Source organism: Wickerhamomyces ciferrii, contig 00179 (genome assembly GCF_000313485.1).
Source record: "Wickerhamomyces ciferrii WGS project CAIF00000000 data, strain NRRL Y-1031 F-60-10, contig 00179, whole genome shotgun sequence".
Lineage (NCBI taxonomy): Eukaryota > Fungi > Ascomycota > Saccharomycetes > Phaffomycetales > Wickerhamomycetaceae > Hansenula > Hansenula ciferrii.
In genome coordinates this window covers 94,791-114,239 of record NW_011887561.1, presented here as the reverse complement: position 1 = coordinate 114,239, position 19,449 = coordinate 94,791, and the positions used below count along the sequence as shown (strand labels likewise).

The window sequence follows — 19,449 nt, the reverse complement described above, 5'->3', positions numbered from 1 at the left end:
TTAAATTTAAAATAGAAGTTAAGTTTAGTAGATATTTAGTTAAAGCTTAACTTAGTAATCGAGCTTATGTCCTTAATATTAGTAATGCTGCACAGCAACTGAACATTGATAAAGACCAAATGATTATACCATTATACCATAAGCCTTGATATATGGGTATTTCGGATATCATAAATTTGGCACGTTGCACTAAACTTTCGTATATTCAACACACTCTTACATATATACTATAATACTTGCAAAATACTTCAAATATTCATGATAAATAGTAAAAAATTCATACCCTCTGTCATCACTTTCCGTGTCACTGGAATGCAAGTTGTATCACGTGCGTCGGGATTTCCGTTTTGGGACGCGATGAGCAATTGTGACATGTGAAGAATTTCAAAATAAAGCACGAGTTCTTTGAAATTCAAAATCAAATTCAAAATCAAAATAAAACAAAGGCAAATTGAAAGCATTGAAATTGATACTAAGAATTTCAGTAAACTCGTGTTGAATATTGAAGATTATCTATCAAGAGAGACATAGAAGGATATCATGTCTGCTAATTCATCTTCCACTATTAAACCGCCAGATGAGGGATTAATACCTGAGCATCAAGTACTTGCCAATGATGGAACACAATCAAATACAGGTTCAAATAGTTCAAATGGTTCAAATACCCCACAAAGAAGATCATTCAGTCAAAGAAGATCAAATAGTTCTTCAAGTTCAATAACACCTTCAGGTTCGCCTTTATTTTATTCAAATAGTGCTTATAATAGTTCTGTGGAGTTTCCTACAGAGAAAATTTCATTATTAGAGTTATTAGATCCTTTATCAACAACAACAAATTCAATTTCTAAAAGATATAATAAAGTTAAACAAAAATCATTTAATAAATTACAAGATTTGAAAAATAATACTTCAAAAAAAAGTGAAAAATATATTAAAGAATTAAGAGATTTAGATCGTTTCAAAAAAAATTTATTAGATAAAGTTGGTAACTTAGATCAAAGATTATATAATGTTTTCTATGCTTCTGCAACTGAAAAGATTTTTTATTCCCTGGCAATTTATGCCATTTTTGCAGCTGGTTTTATAGTTGGTTTTGCACCAGAATATTTCCATATTTACTATACAGTATTATCTGCAATTTTATTACCAATTAGATTTTATGTTTATTATAAGAAGGCATATCATTATTTCCTTGCAGATTTATGTTATTATGTTAATATCTTATTATTATTATATATTTGGGTTTTCCCTTGGTCAAAACATTTATATATTTCATGTTTTGCATTTACATTTGGTACATTATCATGGGCAATTATTACATGGAGAAATTCATTAGTTTTACATTCAATTGATAAAACAACAAGTTCATTCATTCATATTACTCCACCAGTTGTTATGCTTGTTATAACTCATCATTTACCACAAGATTATAAATTGATTAGATTCCCAGGTGCAGCGGAATTAACACAATGGAATTTCATATCAGGTATCTTATGGACATCATTATATTATTTAATTTGGCAATCATTGTATCATTATTTCATCACAGTTAAAAGAGCTCAAAAGATTAAAGCTGGTAGAATTACATCATTTGAATGGTTAAGAAAATCATTTGGTAAAAATATTTTAGGGAAATTTGTAAATTCATTACCTGATCCATTTCCAGTTGTTGCATTTACATTAATTCAATACTTTTATCAATTATTAACAATGTCAATTTGTCCAATTTGGTTTGCATATAGACATTTAGCTTCAAGTTTTATAACTTTTATCTTTCTTTGGGCAAGTTATAATGGTGCAACTTATTATGTTGATTATTATGGTAAAAGATTAGAAAAAGAAGTTGCAAGATTACAAAAAGAAATTGAAGAATTACAAACTAGTGAAAACGAAACATTTGAAGAAATTGAAGATGATAAAACTACACCAAGTACTTCAAATGCATCAAATTCTCCAAAAAATCAAGATGTGCCACTTAATAGTACAGCTGCATCAACTTCAGTTTTTAAACATCCTGCAATTTCTCAACCAAAGAAGATATAGAATTACTTTTTTTTTCTTAATTTCAGTTTTGGCTTATTTTTATTTCATTCCCTTGGATTATTATACATTTATATATTTATATTCATTTCTCAGATGGCGTTTTTTAAAGAACAATTAATAATTTATTACCTTTCATTATAATTTTGTATGGCTCTTACTAAGCATCTGCGCTGTGATTATGTAATTTTGGTGATTGAAAAAAGTTGGAAATTTTCATGAAAAAGATGTTGAAAAATGAAAAATTGAAAAATAACTAGTGTATGGTGAAAAAAAACATTGAAGATCTAATCAAGGGTAAAATAGAAAAAGGTATAAGGACTTATAATATGATTCCTTCATTCAAATCCTGTCTTTCGAAAAGATTAGGAAATAATATAAATTCAATACGAGCATTTTCAAATTCAACAATTTTCAATCAAAATCAATCAACAACACAATCAACTCAAGCAAGAAAAGAACAACATTTAAACTATTTAAGAAATTTTTATTCAGATGATTTATTAGAAAGTATTAAATTAGCAGAAACTGTTGTTTCACCAAAAGATTATTATGAAAAAAAACATAAAAAAGTTAAATTTGCACCACAATATTTAGATGATTTTGCAAAATTTGATTCATTTTGGGATCATGCACAAATTAAAGAACCTCATAAAGTTGATTGGAGAAAACCTTTACAAGTTGGTAATATGTCACCACCTCCAGGTTATCATCCACCAGCTGATGCATCTACAAGAAAAAATAAAAATAGTGAAATTGCTAAAGGATTAAGTATATTAACTGGATTATCAAAAGAATATATTGAAAAATTACATGTTCGTCCATTAATTATGAAGAGAGTTTCAAATCAAACTGCTAAAGGTAAAATTAGATCAAGTTTTGCCATTGTGATAGTTGGTGATAAAAATGGTATGGTTGGTGTAGGACAAGGTAAAGATAGAGCAGAAATGTCTGGTGCAGTACGTAAAGCTCATTGGAATGCAGTTAAAAATTTAACATATATTCCAAGATTTGAAGATCGTACAATTATTGGTGATATTGATCATAATTATCATGGTTGTAAATTACATTTAAGATCAGCACCTAAAGGTTTTGGATTAAGAGTTAATCATTATCTTTTTGAAATTTGTGAAATTGCAGGTATTAAAGATCTTAGTGCAAAAATTTATAAATCAAGAAATGGTATGAAAATTGCTAAAGGTATTGTGGAAGCATTAAGTTCACAAAAGACATTAGAAGAATTATCATTAAATCGTGGTAAAAAAGTTGTTGATTTACGTAAAACTTATTATTCATCATGATTCAAATGAAAAGTATGATGTTTGTATATAGTGGGAAACCAAAAACATGTATTTAAGATTAAATATTATGAAGCATATAATCTACATTGTATTTTAAATAAAAATTATAATCTTTATATTCCTTATCCGATATTAAACCAAAATCCATCATTAATATATAAGTTAAAAAAAAGAGTATTAAAAGTTGATATAGCTGATCAGGGTATCTATATAAGCAGCAGCATATCACATCAGCACATATACCATGAACATATACCAATTAATAAATACCAAGTGTAAAAAATGCAATTAAAGAAGTTTAATTATTCCTAAATATTTTCCCTATTGTACAAATATTCATATAAATAAAGACGTGATAACATCCAGTTTAGTTATCACATGAACAATCAGTTGAACATTCTGGCATTTTAGAAATCATAACTGGGATTTTTCTGTTACAAGTACAATCACAATCTCTTTCACTAAATTTAGCAACTGAAGATGAACTAAATAAACGAGCACCAATGACTTGCTTTGTGGCGATTGAAGTGTATTGTTTTGTGGAGGACTTTATGACTTGAGCGAACATTGTGATTATATGGGTATATTTGTTTTAAAGGTTGTTTTAAGTGGTTTTTGAACTAACTTTCTGTTGATCAATAATGATTCTAAATATTATAAAACTAAGAAAATACGCCTTCCATCCCAGTATTTATAAATATTTGAATCTCCTAATTTCTAATTTCAATAATTGTGTGTCAAATTCTCATCGCGTATACAAATTTATTAAAATTCACGTGATTTCGGGTGAAAAGTGTGAAGAAAAAGAAATTTTGGTGGAAAAAGAAAGATTCGCGAAAGGCGCTTTTAATCGGGGTTCGGGATTATGTAATCGCTGTTTTTAATTTTTCTTTTATATATACTCATTAGATCAAGATTTATAGTTAAGTATCAAGAAGATCTATTGGAAATTGAATTGGAAACCGTAATTTATATTAGATATACAGATAAAATATTATAATGAATCCACCACTCCCGAATGAACCAGTACCAACAAGAAAGATTAATCACAAAAAGAGTAAACTTCCCCGTTCAAAAGAATTAATTAAGAATACTAAGCAAGTTGACACAAATGATAATAAAGATACAATAAAAGAAGATAATGGAGTGATTGAAAAAGGGGAAGATGATGGATGGGAACATCATTTCGATAATCAAACACAAAGATTTTTCTTTTATAACACTAAAACAAAGATAAAACAATGGATAAATCCAAGAGTTACTTTAAATGATGAATGTAATCAAAATTTACCAACATTTGAACCACCAAAATTATCATTTGAGATTGAAGAAACCACTCCATATGAATTAGAATTGAAAAAATTGAAAAATGATTCCAATTTCCAAAAATTATCAACGTTTGAAAAATATAAACAAGTTGAATCATTGAAAAAGAAATTTGAAGATAATCAATTAGATGATCAAAGCAACTCTAATATAACATCAACTGAATTACAAAATGAACTGAAAGATATAAAACCTTTTAAAGATGATGTTAATTTTAATGATTATGGTTCAAAAAGTTTATATTCACAAGAATTGAACCAGTCTATACATACATTAAATAACCAAAATTCCAAAAAGACCAATAAGAATCAAAATAAAGTATCAAAACAACAAATTAAACAATTTAAAATCCAAAAAAATTTGAAAAAACAAGATAAATTGAAAAAATGGTTAGCTGAATAACCAGCTTTTTTCATATATTTCATCATTTCAATTCTTGAATTTTTAAATTATCAAATTGATTATTTAGAACTGGTTTAAATTTAATCAAAATTAATTCATTGATAATTTCTAAAACTTTATTAATTTGTTCTAATAATAAATAATCAACTTCAGGGTTTATCTTAGTATATTCTAATAAATTCTTCAATTTTTCTCCATACCCCCTTGGAACAATTTCTAAACCACCAAATGAAATCAAATCATTAATTAAAACAATTGAACTTCTCAACATTATAACATCTTTTTCAAATTCCAAAATCCCAATTGAACAATCTAATGCATCTTTAATGAAAGAATCCAATCCAATAGCATTAGTTCTTAAAGATTGACCAATAATAGACATTGAAGACATTCTAATTCTATTATCTTGATTGAAATCTCGAATAATTTGTAAATTTGTTGATATAACATTATTTGCCAAATGACCCATAAACAATTCACCTGATTTTTCAATAAATTTAATTAAAACTTCACCAATTTTTAATCGATCATCTAATTTTTCCTCAGAATTATTATAAAATTTTAATAAAAACTCTAAGGTCCCCTCTTGGTCAAATTCAATTAATTCATTTAATGATCTTATAACGTTTAAATAAATAAATGGTTCTTGATCTTGTAATTGAACTATATGTAATTCTAAAACAAAATCTAAAGTCAATACTGATGATTTTTTGATGATTAATTGTCTTAATAAATAAAGCCCATGGGCTCTTATAGGAGTTAATGGATCATTGATACTAGTTATAGCTTTTTCTAAAAGTTCTTTATCTTTGCTGAGTTCATCATTGATTGGTGTAGATTTATGATCAGTTTTTAGGAAAAACTCAATTCTTTTATGTAATGCAATACATTGTTTATCATCTGAAAATTTGGTTAAAATTTTTGAAATTTTCTCTAGCGTTGTTTTATGTTTAAATAATTCTGATTCATTAGTTTCTGATAATATAGCTGATAATAATTCTAATAAGACACCTATACCACCACCAGAACTTGATACTTGATCATCATTTTCATCTTCATCATCAGAATCAACTTCACCATTTTCTTCAAGATTATCATTTGTTTCAATTTCTAATGCATCTTTACCTAAAGACTTGGAAACCAATAATTTTTCAATGACAATTAATAAGTCTTCAGGTTTATCCATTAAAGAATCTTTAAAATTGTCATTAATTTTCTCTAAAAATTTCAAATCAATTAATATTAAAAATGGATTTTCATCATTTAATGTTGTTACTGTGGTGGTTTGTTTTGTTATCCATCTATTCAAAACAATTAAAAATTGTTTCCTTATTATATCATTATCTAAATTTTTCAAAATTGAAACTATTGAATTTAATCCAACATCTAAATCATCAAAAATTTCTTCACTTGATATAGTTTCTAAATCATTAGTTTTAACAATTTTGGATAATTTATTTTCTAAAATTGTTTGAAATTCCCAATTTTCTCCAGAGGTTTTAGCCAAATTTAATATAATATTTTCCAAAAATTCATTATTTGAAGTTATTGTAAAGAATGAAGTTAATAAATTTTCTAAAATTGAAGCAAAATCATGATTCTTCTTCCTTAGGTATAAATAATAAGCCCATAAATTTAATATAATTTGTGAATATAATTCATTCAGAAATTCTGGTGTTGTTTCTTTTGTTAATGAAATTAATACATTTATAACATCATTTAACTGTTTTGCATCAACTATAGTATCACCATTATGGAAATTGGTTGTTATTGGATTCAGTAACTTCCAAATTCTTTTAAATAGAAAATCTTGAATAATTTTTTTGTTCTTAAAATATAATATTCTTATAAAATTGACAATAACTGACAACATAATTGGTCTATTAACAAATACTAAAATTTCATAAATTTGATCAAATAATTTATTGAAATATATCACACTTGATAAATTTTTAGGTTTTGACATTAAAATTCTATTAACGTTATTAAATTTATCAATATTAATTTCTTCATCATCTCTTATCCCCACTATGAAATCAATTAAAGTTATAACACCATTTGAACGATTTATTGTTAAATTTGTTAGTCTTTCACTTATAAATGACTGATATTTAGGATTTGTAGTGGTTTGTAATAAAATGGTATAGATACTAAACAAATTATATGTATCACTTTTCAATTCAAATTTATTGAAAACATTAATCAAATTTGAATCATGATCTAATATCAATGTAATTAAGCCAGTAAATATATCAGTTAATCCACTACCTTTAAGTAATAACTCTTTAACATCCCCACCTTTATCGAAAATAGTTTCCAGCTGTTTAATTATATACAAGAGTAATTCATTTGAATTTGGAATTTTTTGATATGAAAATTTCTTGGTTTTTTTGTTGAAATTTTTCAACCTTCTTTGTTCTAAAGGTATACCAATTCCTTTCGGTAAACAAGAATAAACACCTTGTATAATTATTATATTTAATAATTCATTAAAATATTTCATATCATGTAATGAAATTGTAATTAAATGAGATTTCTCCGGATCGTTTGACTTTCTGTTTGATTCCATTTGAATTAAAGAATGATTTTGAATTTGAATTAAATATTGGAAACATTTATCCATTACAATTTGTAATTTTACTAATCTATTGGTTTCTTCTTGATTTCCATCTTGATCAATTTTATCATATAGTTGTGTTAAAGCATCATTAGAATCATTTTCATCAATTTCTATGAATTGTGATAGACTTTGGAATAATAAATCTAGCTTAGTTTCTCTTGTAAATTGTGGAACATTTATACCTTTAGGTGGCATCTTAACCTAGATCAGCCTAATATAACCAAAGAAAGCCAGAAAAAACAGAATAACAAAACCAAAAAGCACCACAGATCACCGAAATACCAAGTATTAACACGACTGCCAATTCAACCAACAACAACCTTCAAAAGCAGTCACTCAAAAAACCTCTTAAATTGTACTTTCTTCTTAGATTCGTAACATCTTTGTTTATGTTTTCATGATGGCGTTTAAAATCGATGAGCTTTAAATATTCGCGAACATTTAGAAAAAAAAATTAAATTTAAATATCAAAATTGAAAAAAGTATGAAAAGAACCAAAAAATTCATTGTAATTTGAGTTTTCTATTCAAACTTTTGACTTTTTAGAATGGTTCAACAAAAGCTCACACAAGAGGAATACGACGTGATAATCGATCTTGCGAGACATGGGGATCTAGACGATTTAAAAGAAATTTTTGAAGAATTAGATGGTGATTTATTACTAGAGATTAAAGATGAACATACATTAACAAATCCAATCCACATGGCTTGTGGGAATGGTCATTTAGAAGTTGTTAAATACTTATTATCCAAAATATCTAAAGATCAAGCTACAAAGCTTATAAACTCACAAAATAATGAAGGTAATACTTGTTTGCATTGGGCTTCATTAAATGGTTACTTGGATATTGTTAAATTATTATGTGATGAATATGAAGCAGATGCTTTTATTAAAAATAAATTTCAACATGATCCAATTTTTGAAGCTGAAAATAATAATAAAGATGAAGTAGAAACTTATTTCTTGAAAAAATATGATGTCGAACCAATTGCTGATGAAGAAGGTAATGTTAATATTAATATTAATAATGAAAGTGATGTTAAAATTAAACCTGGTGAAGAAATCGAACAAATTTCTAAAGAAAAATTAGCATCATTACAATCAAATGAAGAGTTTATAGAGGAAAGAACAAAGAATTTGAGTTTATAAGTGTGTTTTTGAATAAATAATTAGATGTTATACTACTTTATCCAAATTAGGAAATTCTGGCATTTTTACCCGCAAGTATATTTCGTAAAAATGGCGTAAAGCCACAAAACCGGAAATTCATGATTTTTTCGTTTTGTATTTTCGCGCATTTTGTTTTTTTGCGAGTTTTAATTTTTGGTGGAAAAAAAAATGGCAAATTTAAAAAAAAAATGTGAGTAAATCAACAAAAATTAATAACACAAGACAAAAAGATATAGATAGATAAGACTAATTTATAAGATCATGTCTGTTGAAGAAACAAATGTCGATTTAGGGTTTGATCCAACCTTGAAAAAGAAGAAGAAGAAGTCAACTAAAACGGTTGAAGAATCCAATGAAGCTACTCCAGAAGTTGATGATGTTTTATCAGGTTTGAAGAAGAAGAAGAAGAAATCAAAAGATTCAAAATCAACTCCAGATGCTGATGAAATAAATACTGATGATGTTACAGATTCATTAGGTGAATTGAAATTGAAAAAAAAGAAGAAGAAGAGTAGTACGCCAGTTCCTGATGATGATTTTGATAAACAATTGGAAAAATTAGGTTTAGATGAAACAAATACAACAAATACAAATACAGCAGAAACTATAACAGATGATGATGTTAATGCTCAACAATCTAAATATGGTTTACCTTATGATGGATTATTATCAAGATTTTTCCAAATTTTAAAGAAAAACAATCCAGAATTAGCTGGTGAAAGATCAGGTACAAAATTCAAAATCCCTCCACCAGTTTGTCAAAGAGAAGGTAATAAAAAAACTGCATTTGCCAATGTTCAAGAAATTAGTGAAAAACTGCAAAGATCTCCTGAACATTTGATTTCATATTTATTTGCGGAATTAGGTACTTCAGGTTCTGTTGATGGTCAAAAAAGATTAATTATTAAAGGTCGTTTCCAACCAAAACAATTGGAAAATGTTTTGAGAAGATATATTATTGAATATGTTACATGTAAAACATGTAAATCTATCAACACACAATTGAAAAAGGAAAGTTCAAACAGATTGTTTTTCTTGGTTTGTAATAGTTGTGGTTCAACAAGATCTGTTAGTTCAATTAAAACTGGTTTCAGTGCTCAAATTGGTAAGAGAAAGAAGATGTAATAGGGTTTTCTCCTTCATATATCAAAAACTTATGGCTACATTCAAGTTATTATAAATTAAATTTTATTTGCAATTAAATATAAAAATTAATGACCTTTTTATTATAGATAATATCCCAATTTGTAAGTACCCAATCAACATCCAATGTCTTCCTATAGTAGTAATAATAATAGTTTAATAGCACAATAAATATTATAAAGAAATCTCTATATTTTAATATTTTCTAAAACTTTTCTTAATGGTAAACACCAAGTTGATACACCATCATTTGATAGAATAAATTTAATTAATTCATTTTTAACTTGTTCTTTATTAGAATAATTTTGTAAATTTTTATAGATAATCAATTTATATTGTTCATTATTAATACCCTTTTGAAAATTATCCAATATTCTCTTAGAATAATGATTAAATTCACGTTCTGGTAATGAATTTGGTAACTTTATAATTTTTTCCACTAATTTTAGTAATTCTTCATCTGATATAGATTCAGTAGTAGGTTGATCAGTGGTTGTTTCACCAGTTTCATTGGATTCATGAGTTTTGAAAGATGGTGGTTTTAAAGAAGTTGGAGGTTTGGGTATTGAACCATCAAGATTTGTTGTAATGGTATTATTTAATTGTGACACCAACCTTCTTCTCGATTTTAATGATGTTGAACTTGAGTTTTTTGAAGAATAATCCAAAATTGGACAGTCATTATACCCTTTGATCTGGGACTCTTGAACGTTTTGATAACTGGTCATCACTACCTTAGTCAATAACCTTTTTTATTAACCAATAGTTCACAAAAAGATGAAACGTATACTATAATTTTTTCCCAATTTCTGTTTTTGTATAATTCAGAGATTCCAAAACACGGTTCGCGAAACACAAATGGTGATGAACCTGTCAAACAAATAAACAATTCAAATGACAATTATCTCTATAATCTAACGATTTTTTTACAATTGCAATGTCATATTCGAATTCCTCGTGTTTAGAAATACCCCTTTTATATTTATCCGATTCGTGATTGAACTTCTAAGGCTCTAGAAAGAACATCTTCAATACTTGGACGTTCTTCAGGATCAATCACTATACACATCTTGATCAAACTTTTCAATTCATCTGAATATAAATCACCCTTTTTAGGGAAATTTAAGGTACCATTACTTATTGCTAATGTAATACTTGCACCATTTTCATTTTCTTCATATTCAAATGGTGAACATCCATATAATAATGCATATAATGTACATCCAAGTGACCAAATATCAATTTTTTCATCAATTTTGGAACCCGTTTTCACATCAAGTAATTCAGGTGCTCTATATGGTAATGTACAATGTTCAGCAGCTAACTCTTGAATAGCAATAGCTGCACTTCTTGTTTTAGCCTTAACTCTAGCTTTTGAACAACTACCTAAATCAACAAGTACTGGTAATCCATCTTTTGATAACATGACATTTGATGGTTTTATATCCTTATGAGCATATGCTATTGTAGAAGTTAGCTCTGTAGCATCATTAAATTCATCATCGTCTTCGTCATTCCCTTGGTTATTCCCACTATTAACTAAACCAGGTAATGTATCAATTTCAGATTCACCATCATCATCATCATTGTCCAGTAATAAATTATCTTGTTCATCTCCTTCATCAATATTATTTGAGTCCAAATCTGTTAAAGTTGGATGTTTATTAACACTAATATGATGTCTATGCATATTTTGTAAACCTCTACAAATTCCAATGAATATCCTTATAACTTCAACTTCATCCATCTTTGTATCATTAATAACATTAGAATTTATTATATCTTGTAATGAGCTTTCGAAAAATGGTAAAAGAATATAAACTGTTTTGGATCCATCATCTTCTTGAATAATATTTGAATCTATTGCTCTAATGATATAAGGAGAATGGAATTCTTTATAATTTTCAACTTCAGTCATGGCAATCTTGACACTTTCAGCACCAAAGGGACATCTGATCTTCTTCAAGGCATAATGAGCACCATTTGATGCCTCGACGAGGTAAACGTATGAAAACCCACCTTCTCCTAATAGTTTAAGAATCTTGAATTTTGATTTATTTATTCTAAGCTCTGGTTGGGAACTAAAACAGGGGAAACAATCCAATAAAAACGACATAAGATAAAGTGGGTGTGTAAAATCCAGCTGTGACAAAAGAACCTTAATCTATCTTGACCAATTGTAGTTGAAATCGTGGTTTAATATTGTTCAATTGTTGTTCGTTGTTTGATTAAAATCCACGGAATTTTGTGTCTTTTTATATTTTGACAGATTTTTTGATTCCAATTAAAAATGAAAAAAAGTCAGGAAGAAAAAAAAAAGACATAGGCAAAAAAATCAATTAAACATCAACAAAACAAAGAACAAACAATCAACAAAAAGTATCAATCAACCAATAAAGATCAAGATACAAAAGAGAGAATGTCCATCCAAACAATCAACCAGAACAAGGATTTGAAAGGGCTCTCGCTCATAGCAGCACACTCACACATCTCAGGTTTAGGTCTTGATGATAATTTACAACCAAGAGATCAATCAAGTCAAGGTATGGTTGGTCAATTCAAGGCAAGAAAAGCTGCTGGTGTGATTTTGAAAATGGTGGAAAATGGTACCATTGCAGGTCGTGCTGTTTTGGTTGCTGGTCCTCCTTCCACAGGTAAAACTGCTATTGCTATGGGTCTTTCACAATCATTAGGTAAAGATGTTCCATTTACTGCAATTGCAGGTTCAGAAATTTTCTCATTAGAATTAAGTAAAACTGAAGCTTTAACCCAGGCTTTTAGAAAATCTATTGGTGTTAAAATTAAAGAAGAAACTGAATTGATTGAAGGTGAAGTTGTTGAAATTCAAATTGATAGATCTATAACTGGTGGTCATAAACAAGGTAAATTAACAATTAAAACTACAGATATGGAAACTATTTATGAATTAGGTAATAAGATGATTGATGGATTAACTTCTGAAAAAGTTTTAGCTGGTGATGTTATTTCTATTGATAAATCTTCAGGTAAAATCACTAAATTGGGGAGATCTTTTACAAGATCAAGAGATTATGATGCAATGGGTCCTGATACAAAATTTGTTCAATGTCCTGAAGGTGAATTACAATCACGTAAAACCGTTGTTCATACAGTTTCATTACATGAAATTGATGTTATAAATTCAAGATCTCAAGGATTTTTAGCTTTATTTAGTGGTGATACAGGTGAAATTAGATCTGAAGTTAGAGATCAAATTAATACAAAAGTTGCAGAATGGAAAGAAGAAGGTAAAGCTGAAATTGTTCCAGGTGTATTATTCATTGATGAAGTCCATATGTTGGATATAGAATCTTTTTCATTTATTAATAGAGCTTTAGAAGATGAATTTTCTCCAATTGTTATAATGGCAACTAATAGAGGTGTTACAAAGACCAGAGGTACAAACTATAAATCTCCTCATGGTTTACCATTAGATTTATTAGATAGATCGATTATTATTCAAACTTCAAATTATAATGAATCAGAAATTAAACAAATTTTATCAATTAGAGCTCAAGAAGAAGAAGTTGAATTACAATCTGATGCATTAAATCTTTTAACTAAAATTGGCCAAGAAACAAGTTTACGTTATGCATCAAATTTAATCTCAGTTTCAAATCAATTAGCTTTGAAAAGAAGAAGTGAAGTTGTGGAATTACAAGATATTAATAGAAGTTATATATTATTTTTAGATTCTGCAAGATCTGTTTCATATTTACAAGAATTTTCTGATCAATATATTGATGATTCTGGTAATGTTAACATTGGTGGTCAAAAATCACAAACTGAAACTCAACAATCACAACAACCACAAGAAGCAACCACTACAAATAATGGTGATGCTATGGACACCAGTAATTAGATTCTTAATTAGAAACACAGAAAAGTTTAGTTTTTAGTTTATTCTTAGTTTATTCTGCTGTTTACAATTTATTCAAGATTATTATTTTATAACTAATCTAAAACTTCTTCTTTTGATATGTATTTTTATTGTATACTTTTTATGAAATAAATTAAAAATTTCAAATTTAATTTTTTATATATATAAACTGATAAGATTTTATTAAGATTAACCAGAACCTTTAGTATTTAAAATCAATGCAATAATCATTCCATATAAACCTAAAACTTCAGCAAAAATTAAAATCAAAACAATACCAACAAATAATCTTGGTTGATGCATATATTTTCGTACACCTTCATCACCAACAATTCCAATTGCATAACCACTTGATAAACATGCAAATCCGACAGCTAATCCACAAGCTAAATGCATAAACCCATTAAATAAAGTATATTCTTCAGTTGGTGATAACCCACCTGCAATTAAAACAGAAACAACTAAACCATAAACTGATAAAATACCACTCATAACAACAGGTATTAAAGATTTCATAATTAATTCTGGTTTAAAAGTACCAATACCTGAGATACCGATACCTGATTTAGCAGTACCAATAGCAGCACCTGCACAACTTAAGATCATAGCAGCGGCACATCTAAAGGCCCCAGTTAGTATATTATCTTTAGATAGATAAACATTGTAATCAAACTCACCCTGCAAATCCAAAAAAAGGAGCAAAATTTGGAGCAAATTCGTTTGCAACTTCAGACCTGATTGAAATATGTTAGTCTGAATTCCTCATATATCATCCCATATCAATAATCACATACATTTTCAAATCCAATTGATTAATTGAAGTTATCAAATTATAATTCTCTTATTAGTTCTTTAAATTTAAATGGTTGTATTTCATTTAAACGTACTCAAATCCAAAAATCATTCGCGAATATGATTATGTAATAATAATTTATTATTTACCCGGATTTGTATATTTTATTTCCGATTCGCGAATCTCTTTGTTTACATTTTAATTTTAATTGTTTATATTTCAAAGAAGTTTTGACACTTTTGAACAATTTTTGAACAATCTTTGAACAATCTTTGAACAATCTTTTGATTGATAAGTTCATTGTCTGGCTGTTGTTTGGTATTGTTGTTGGTGATGTCCTCTGGTAACCATGGGAAGATCAATCTGAGCTTGAAAGACGTGAAGCATCTGCAGGTCCAATTCTCCAAAGCTGCTACTGATAAATTAAATTTATATCTTCCAACTGCTGATGAGAGTGATCCTTTGAAAGGAAGAGTCTCATCTTTGGTGAATGATTTCATATATGAGATATTTGAAGCTTCAAAAGATTCTTTGGATATTGATGAATTGAAAGAAGGTGAACAAAATACATTAAGATCTCTTTTAGAAAATCCAACAAATGAAGTTGAACCTTTTGATTTTTCTTTACAAGACCAGGTTCGTAAAGCTTATCAAGAAGTTGAAAGAGAAACAATTAAATTAACCAAAATGAGAAGAGAAAAACCTTTAGAAATTAAACAAAATTATGAAGATTCATTTAATCAATCGTTATCAAAAATTGATTCATTACAAAAAGAATTACATGAATTACAAAACGGGGGTGATGATGATAATGATAATAATGAACAAGATGAACTAGATGAACATGAAAAGTTATACAATGAAGGTGTCAAACTTCGTTTGAGTGATCTTATAGCAGATTATGAAGAATCATTAGGTGATTTGAAAACAGTTAAAGACGTATGTATATTTTATTATCAGCTGTTTTGCTTCTGCTTTTTATACTAACTTTTCCTTTAAAGCAATTACCAAAAGAAAGAAATGAAATTGAAAAAATTAATCATATTATAAATTTTTTGAAGAATGGTGATTAATTTTGGTGAGAGATAGTAATACACTAAAGGATTTGAATAAAGGTTCAATTGGAGTTATCCATGAGAGACTATATGATGACCACTTATTATTGACTAGTTCATGAATTGAAGCTCCAGAGAATCAGTTATAATTTAAGCTCACCACTCTGAGAGAATAGGTATCCGGATTCTGCAATAATGTCTAATTATAAGCCTAGAGGGAAACAAAAAGGTGGTTTTCACAATCAATAATTGGAACAGTAGGAATATCATCAATGAATGACTGCAACTGAACTGTCACTTATAAGATATTTACTAGATCATGATTTGGGAAGATCAAAACCAATCGTGGAGTAAATGCCACCACATAAACAGAAGATTATTGAATTTTTTTAACACTCTTTGCCTCTTTCTCCCAAATAATTCAATTTAAATACACAATCCATTCTCCATTACTTCTTATGATACTTTTATTTCTTATAATTGAAGATTTCTGATCTCATTGTTTTGATATAAATTTTTATATAGTAGATCAAAAATCTCGCTTTTAAAAAAATCTGAAAAACATCAACAAAAAACACGCCAAATTTTATCAGCATTAAACGATTTCAATTAGATCCAATTGAAACCAAAAACTACAAAAGGGAATATCATGAGTTCCAACTTGGCCATTCTTCGTCAATACTTCCCAATCGGTGGTGATTATCCACCAGCATTAACAATTGGTCTAACAATCTTCTTACCGTTCTTATACATTTTGAATTTTTTCATCAATATTAATGATTTCATTTCTCTTTCACCAAGTGATTTATTTAAATTAGATTGTGAGTGCCATGAACCTTATACTATTGATTATTGATACTAACATGTGTTAAATTAGTGAACAGAGTCTCATTATACCCATTGGGTCATCTTTCTATTTTCCATGTTTTGATGAATGTTCTTGCCTTGATAACTCCATTATCACAATTTGAAAGAAGACATGGGACAGTTTACACCGGTGTGATATTAAATTGTATGTCTTTTTGATCTTTTAACTCTTGTTGGAAATTGATACTAACTGGTGATGTTTTCATAGTGCTCGCTGTTGCTACCGCTTTGCCATATTCATTTTTAGGTGTTTTATTATTTCCAAATACAAAAGTTTTAGGCGCTAGGTATGTGTTTTTAAATCTGATTCAAGATGAAATATACTAACAATTCATGAATTTATAGTGCTTGGGCTTTTTCATTTGCTGGTTATTTTGCATATAAGGAAAGTCTTATTAAACCAACTTTCCAAATCACTCCAACTTATTCATTACCAACAATTTTCACTCCTTTTGGTCCATTAATCTTAATTTCAATTATCTTACCAGGTTCAAGTTTCTTTGGTCATTTATTTGGTTTAATTGCAGGTTATGCCCTTGCTTTTGGTTATTTAGGTAAACTTGCACCACCTTCCAAAGTTATTGAATGGATTGAAACAAAATTAGATGGATTAATTAATCTTATCCCATCAATTTTCATATATTATAGAGAAGTTGAAGCTAAAAATTTAAGAGAAAATACTGATTATGTTTCTCTGTTGGGTCAATCTGAAAGTATCTTACCAACTACAAACCCAAATGTTACATCGACTACTACACCAGCTACATCTAATCCTACTTTCCAAGGTCAAGGTCATGTCTTAGGTGCTTAAAACATTTCAATAGAAGCTAGAATTCAACTATAATAGTGTATATTAGTCAAAAAGATCATATCATAAAGTAAAACATATATTTATATCTTCAACTTGTACTATTTGAATAACATATATTTAAAAAAAGCTAAAAAAAATCCCAATAATTCTTCCCTGTTGTTGTTTCTGTTCCTAAAATAAAATAAAATAAAAAAATCAATCTTTAAACGATATAAAAATTACAAGTTGACATGCTTCATAAAGCATAATAATAAAAAGGTAATCATACACCTTTAATCTAATTAGATCAAATCATCGAGATTCAATATTAAAGAAGAAAATTAATCTAAATTAATATTTTCAAGACCTAATTTGATGTTCTTTGGTGAACGTTTTTCTGATGAAAAATCTGATTCAAATTTAACATTTTTTGGACGACGTTGTTTGAAATCATGATGTTTAAAATGTTTGAACTCTTTTGAATCTTCTTTACTCAATTCATCTTCATTATCATCTTTGAAATGATGTGGTTTTTTTGGACCTGAATGATGTGGTCTTGGACCTAAGTGTTCTGGGTTACCACCTGTGAAGAAGTCAAAAATCATAGCTAATAATGGTTTTGGTCCTCTTTCATGGTGGTTTGGTCTTCTTTCATGATCCTCTGGGTTTCCTTCATGATGTTTTGGTCTTCTTTCATGATGGTTTGGTTTTCCTTCATGATGTTTCTTGAAGCCAACGTCTTTATGATCTTTCCCAATTCTACCTTTACCATTACATTTAGCTTTTTTGTGTTTAAAATTGCGGTGTCTTGGTTTAAATTCTTCTTCTTCATCACTTTCTTCAACTTCTTCTAATTTTAATTCCTCAACTTTTTTATCACCAGTAGTTTTTTCGATTAATTTTTGACCAAATTGCAAGAAATCAGTCTTTAATTGTTCTAATTCATTAATCAATTTGTTGATTTGTTCAGATGAAAGATTAACTTCTGGAATGGTTAATGGGACTTGTTCTTCATTTCTTTTGGAAAATTTATTTTTAGAAGCCTTGATAAATTCTTTTAATTGTTCTTCATCTGCATAAGTTTGACCTTCTTTAATTTCCTTTTCTTCATTCAATAATTCTTTTAAAGCTTTGATTTCACCATCAATTTTCTTGAATGTAGATTTAATTGATGATTTTAAACTATGTTGTAACATATAAGCATCATAACCCCAATTTGAACCATCACCTTCAGATAATTGTTTAACAAATTCTTCTTTATCATCTTCATGATGTTCTGGACGACCATTGTCAATAGAAGAAGCATTTTGATATAATTCTTTTGGAATCTTACCAATATAACCAGTATCACCAAATCCACCTAAGAAATAAGCTTCATCAACCATAAATTTAACAAAATGTGATGAATGAATTGGATTACCTGGTAACCACCAAGCAGCATCTTTATGACGTTTTAAGAAACATTTTTGTAATTCATCAACTTCTTCTTCTTTAACAGTTTCAAATTTACCTCTCAAATTGATTCTTGGAGATCCAGCAACTGAATGAGGTCTACTACCAGGATATCTTGGATCAACTTGTTCATGTGGTGCGTGATCACCAACTCTAACGGTCAATGAATATGGGGAACCACCTTTAACATTTCTGAAAGAAGTAGCCATATCAATAGCTAAGATAACTGGATTACCATCACCACAATCGGTATAGTATTCAACAAAAGAAGCAGGTAAACCTTTATCGTCACCTTCTTGATAAACAGTGTTGATGTTTGCTAAAGATTCTCTTTGAATCAAAGTTCTAGCGTTAACCGCAGCATCTTCCACAGTAGGACGTTTCCAGACTTGAATAGCATCAGCAGCGACCAATACGGAAGCCAAGGCTGTTAAGACAGATAACTTCATGATATTGTAGTTAACAATCTGTTGATAATCTGTTGATGTTTAATGGAAAAGTTCAAGAGTTGTAATATTTGAGATTTTTTTAAATCTATAAAGGAGAACTTCATAGAACCACTTTTTTTCAAAACACCCCGATATGGAATCA

General features: G+C 28.2%; 12 protein-coding genes across 12 annotated transcripts; 7 read left to right on the top strand and 5 right to left on the bottom strand.

Annotated features, from left to right (window-relative positions):
* Window positions 1–540: 540 nt before the first annotated feature.
* Window positions 541–2,043, top strand: GPC1 (glycerophosphocholine acyltransferase; the record flags this gene model as incomplete). The annotated part of the gene is made up of 1 exon (XM_011274790.1): window positions 541–2,043. One exon carries the CDS (start codon window positions 541–543, stop codon window positions 2,041–2,043), a length of 1,503 nt encoding a protein of 500 aa, XP_011273092.1.
* A 326-nt stretch (window positions 2,044–2,369) lies between these two features.
* Window positions 2,370–3,341, top strand: MRPS5 (mitochondrial 37S ribosomal protein uS5m; the record flags this gene model as incomplete). The annotated part of the gene is made up of 1 exon (XM_011274789.1): window positions 2,370–3,341. The coding sequence occupies one exon, from the start codon at window positions 2,370–2,372 to the stop codon at window positions 3,339–3,341; it is 972 nt and encodes a 323-aa protein (XP_011273091.1).
* Window positions 3,342–4,340: 999 nt separating this feature from the next.
* BN7_4675 (WW domain-containing protein) lies at window positions 4,341–5,069 on the top strand (the record flags this gene model as incomplete). The annotated part of the gene is made up of 1 exon (XM_011274788.1): window positions 4,341–5,069. The coding sequence occupies one exon, from the start codon at window positions 4,341–4,343 to the stop codon at window positions 5,067–5,069; it is 729 nt and encodes a 242-aa protein (XP_011273090.1).
* A 22-nt stretch (window positions 5,070–5,091) lies between these two features.
* Window positions 5,092–7,884, bottom strand: RTP1 (Rtp1p; the record flags this gene model as incomplete). The annotated part of the gene is made up of 1 exon (XM_011274787.1): window positions 5,092–7,884. The coding sequence occupies one exon, from the start codon at window positions 7,882–7,884 to the stop codon at window positions 5,092–5,094; it is 2,793 nt and encodes a 930-aa protein (XP_011273089.1).
* A 352-nt stretch (window positions 7,885–8,236) lies between these two features.
* Window positions 8,237–8,839, top strand: YAR1 (Yar1p; the record flags this gene model as incomplete). The annotated part of the gene is made up of 1 exon (XM_011274786.1): window positions 8,237–8,839. The coding sequence occupies one exon, from the start codon at window positions 8,237–8,239 to the stop codon at window positions 8,837–8,839; it is 603 nt and encodes a 200-aa protein (XP_011273088.1).
* A 282-nt stretch (window positions 8,840–9,121) lies between these two features.
* Window positions 9,122–9,985, top strand: SUI3 (translation initiation factor eIF2 subunit beta; the record flags this gene model as incomplete). Its single annotated transcript, XM_011274785.1, has 1 exon — window positions 9,122–9,985. The coding sequence occupies one exon, from the start codon at window positions 9,122–9,124 to the stop codon at window positions 9,983–9,985; it is 864 nt and encodes a 287-aa protein (XP_011273087.1).
* Window positions 9,986–10,191: 206 nt separating this feature from the next.
* Window positions 10,192–10,731, bottom strand: ADD37 (Add37p; the record flags this gene model as incomplete). The annotated part of the gene is made up of 1 exon (XM_011274784.1): window positions 10,192–10,731. One exon carries the CDS (start codon window positions 10,729–10,731, stop codon window positions 10,192–10,194), a length of 540 nt encoding a protein of 179 aa, XP_011273086.1.
* Window positions 10,732–10,985: 254 nt separating this feature from the next.
* Window positions 10,986–12,119, bottom strand: ENV7 (putative serine/threonine protein kinase ENV7; the record flags this gene model as incomplete). Its single annotated transcript, XM_011274783.1, has 1 exon — window positions 10,986–12,119. The coding sequence occupies one exon, from the start codon at window positions 12,117–12,119 to the stop codon at window positions 10,986–10,988; it is 1,134 nt and encodes a 377-aa protein (XP_011273085.1).
* Window positions 12,120–12,422: 303 nt separating this feature from the next.
* Window positions 12,423–13,883, top strand: RVB2 (RuvB family ATP-dependent DNA helicase reptin; the record flags this gene model as incomplete). The annotated part of the gene is made up of 1 exon (XM_011274782.1): window positions 12,423–13,883. One exon carries the CDS (start codon window positions 12,423–12,425, stop codon window positions 13,881–13,883), a length of 1,461 nt encoding a protein of 486 aa, XP_011273084.1.
* Window positions 13,884–14,090: 207 nt separating this feature from the next.
* On the bottom strand, window positions 14,091–14,805 carry VMA11 (H(+)-transporting V0 sector ATPase subunit c'; the record flags this gene model as incomplete). The annotated part of the gene is made up of 2 exons (XM_011274781.1): window positions 14,091–14,496; window positions 14,789–14,805. The coding sequence occupies 2 exons, from the start codon at window positions 14,803–14,805 to the stop codon at window positions 14,091–14,093; spliced, it is 423 nt and encodes a 140-aa protein (XP_011273083.1).
* Window positions 14,806–15,027: 222 nt separating this feature from the next.
* Window positions 15,028–17,427, top strand: BN7_4667 (Rhomboid protein 2; the record flags this gene model as incomplete). The annotated part of the gene is made up of 3 exons (XM_011274780.1): window positions 15,028–15,637; window positions 16,825–16,903; window positions 17,007–17,427. The coding sequence occupies 3 exons, from the start codon at window positions 15,028–15,030 to the stop codon at window positions 17,425–17,427; spliced, it is 1,110 nt and encodes a 369-aa protein (XP_011273082.1).
* Window positions 17,428–17,747: 320 nt separating this feature from the next.
* BN7_4666 (CREG family protein) lies at window positions 17,748–19,307 on the bottom strand (the record flags this gene model as incomplete). Its single annotated transcript, XM_011274779.1, has 1 exon — window positions 17,748–19,307. One exon carries the CDS (start codon window positions 19,305–19,307, stop codon window positions 17,748–17,750), a length of 1,560 nt encoding a protein of 519 aa, XP_011273081.1.
* Window positions 19,308–19,449: the final 142 nt, after the last annotated feature.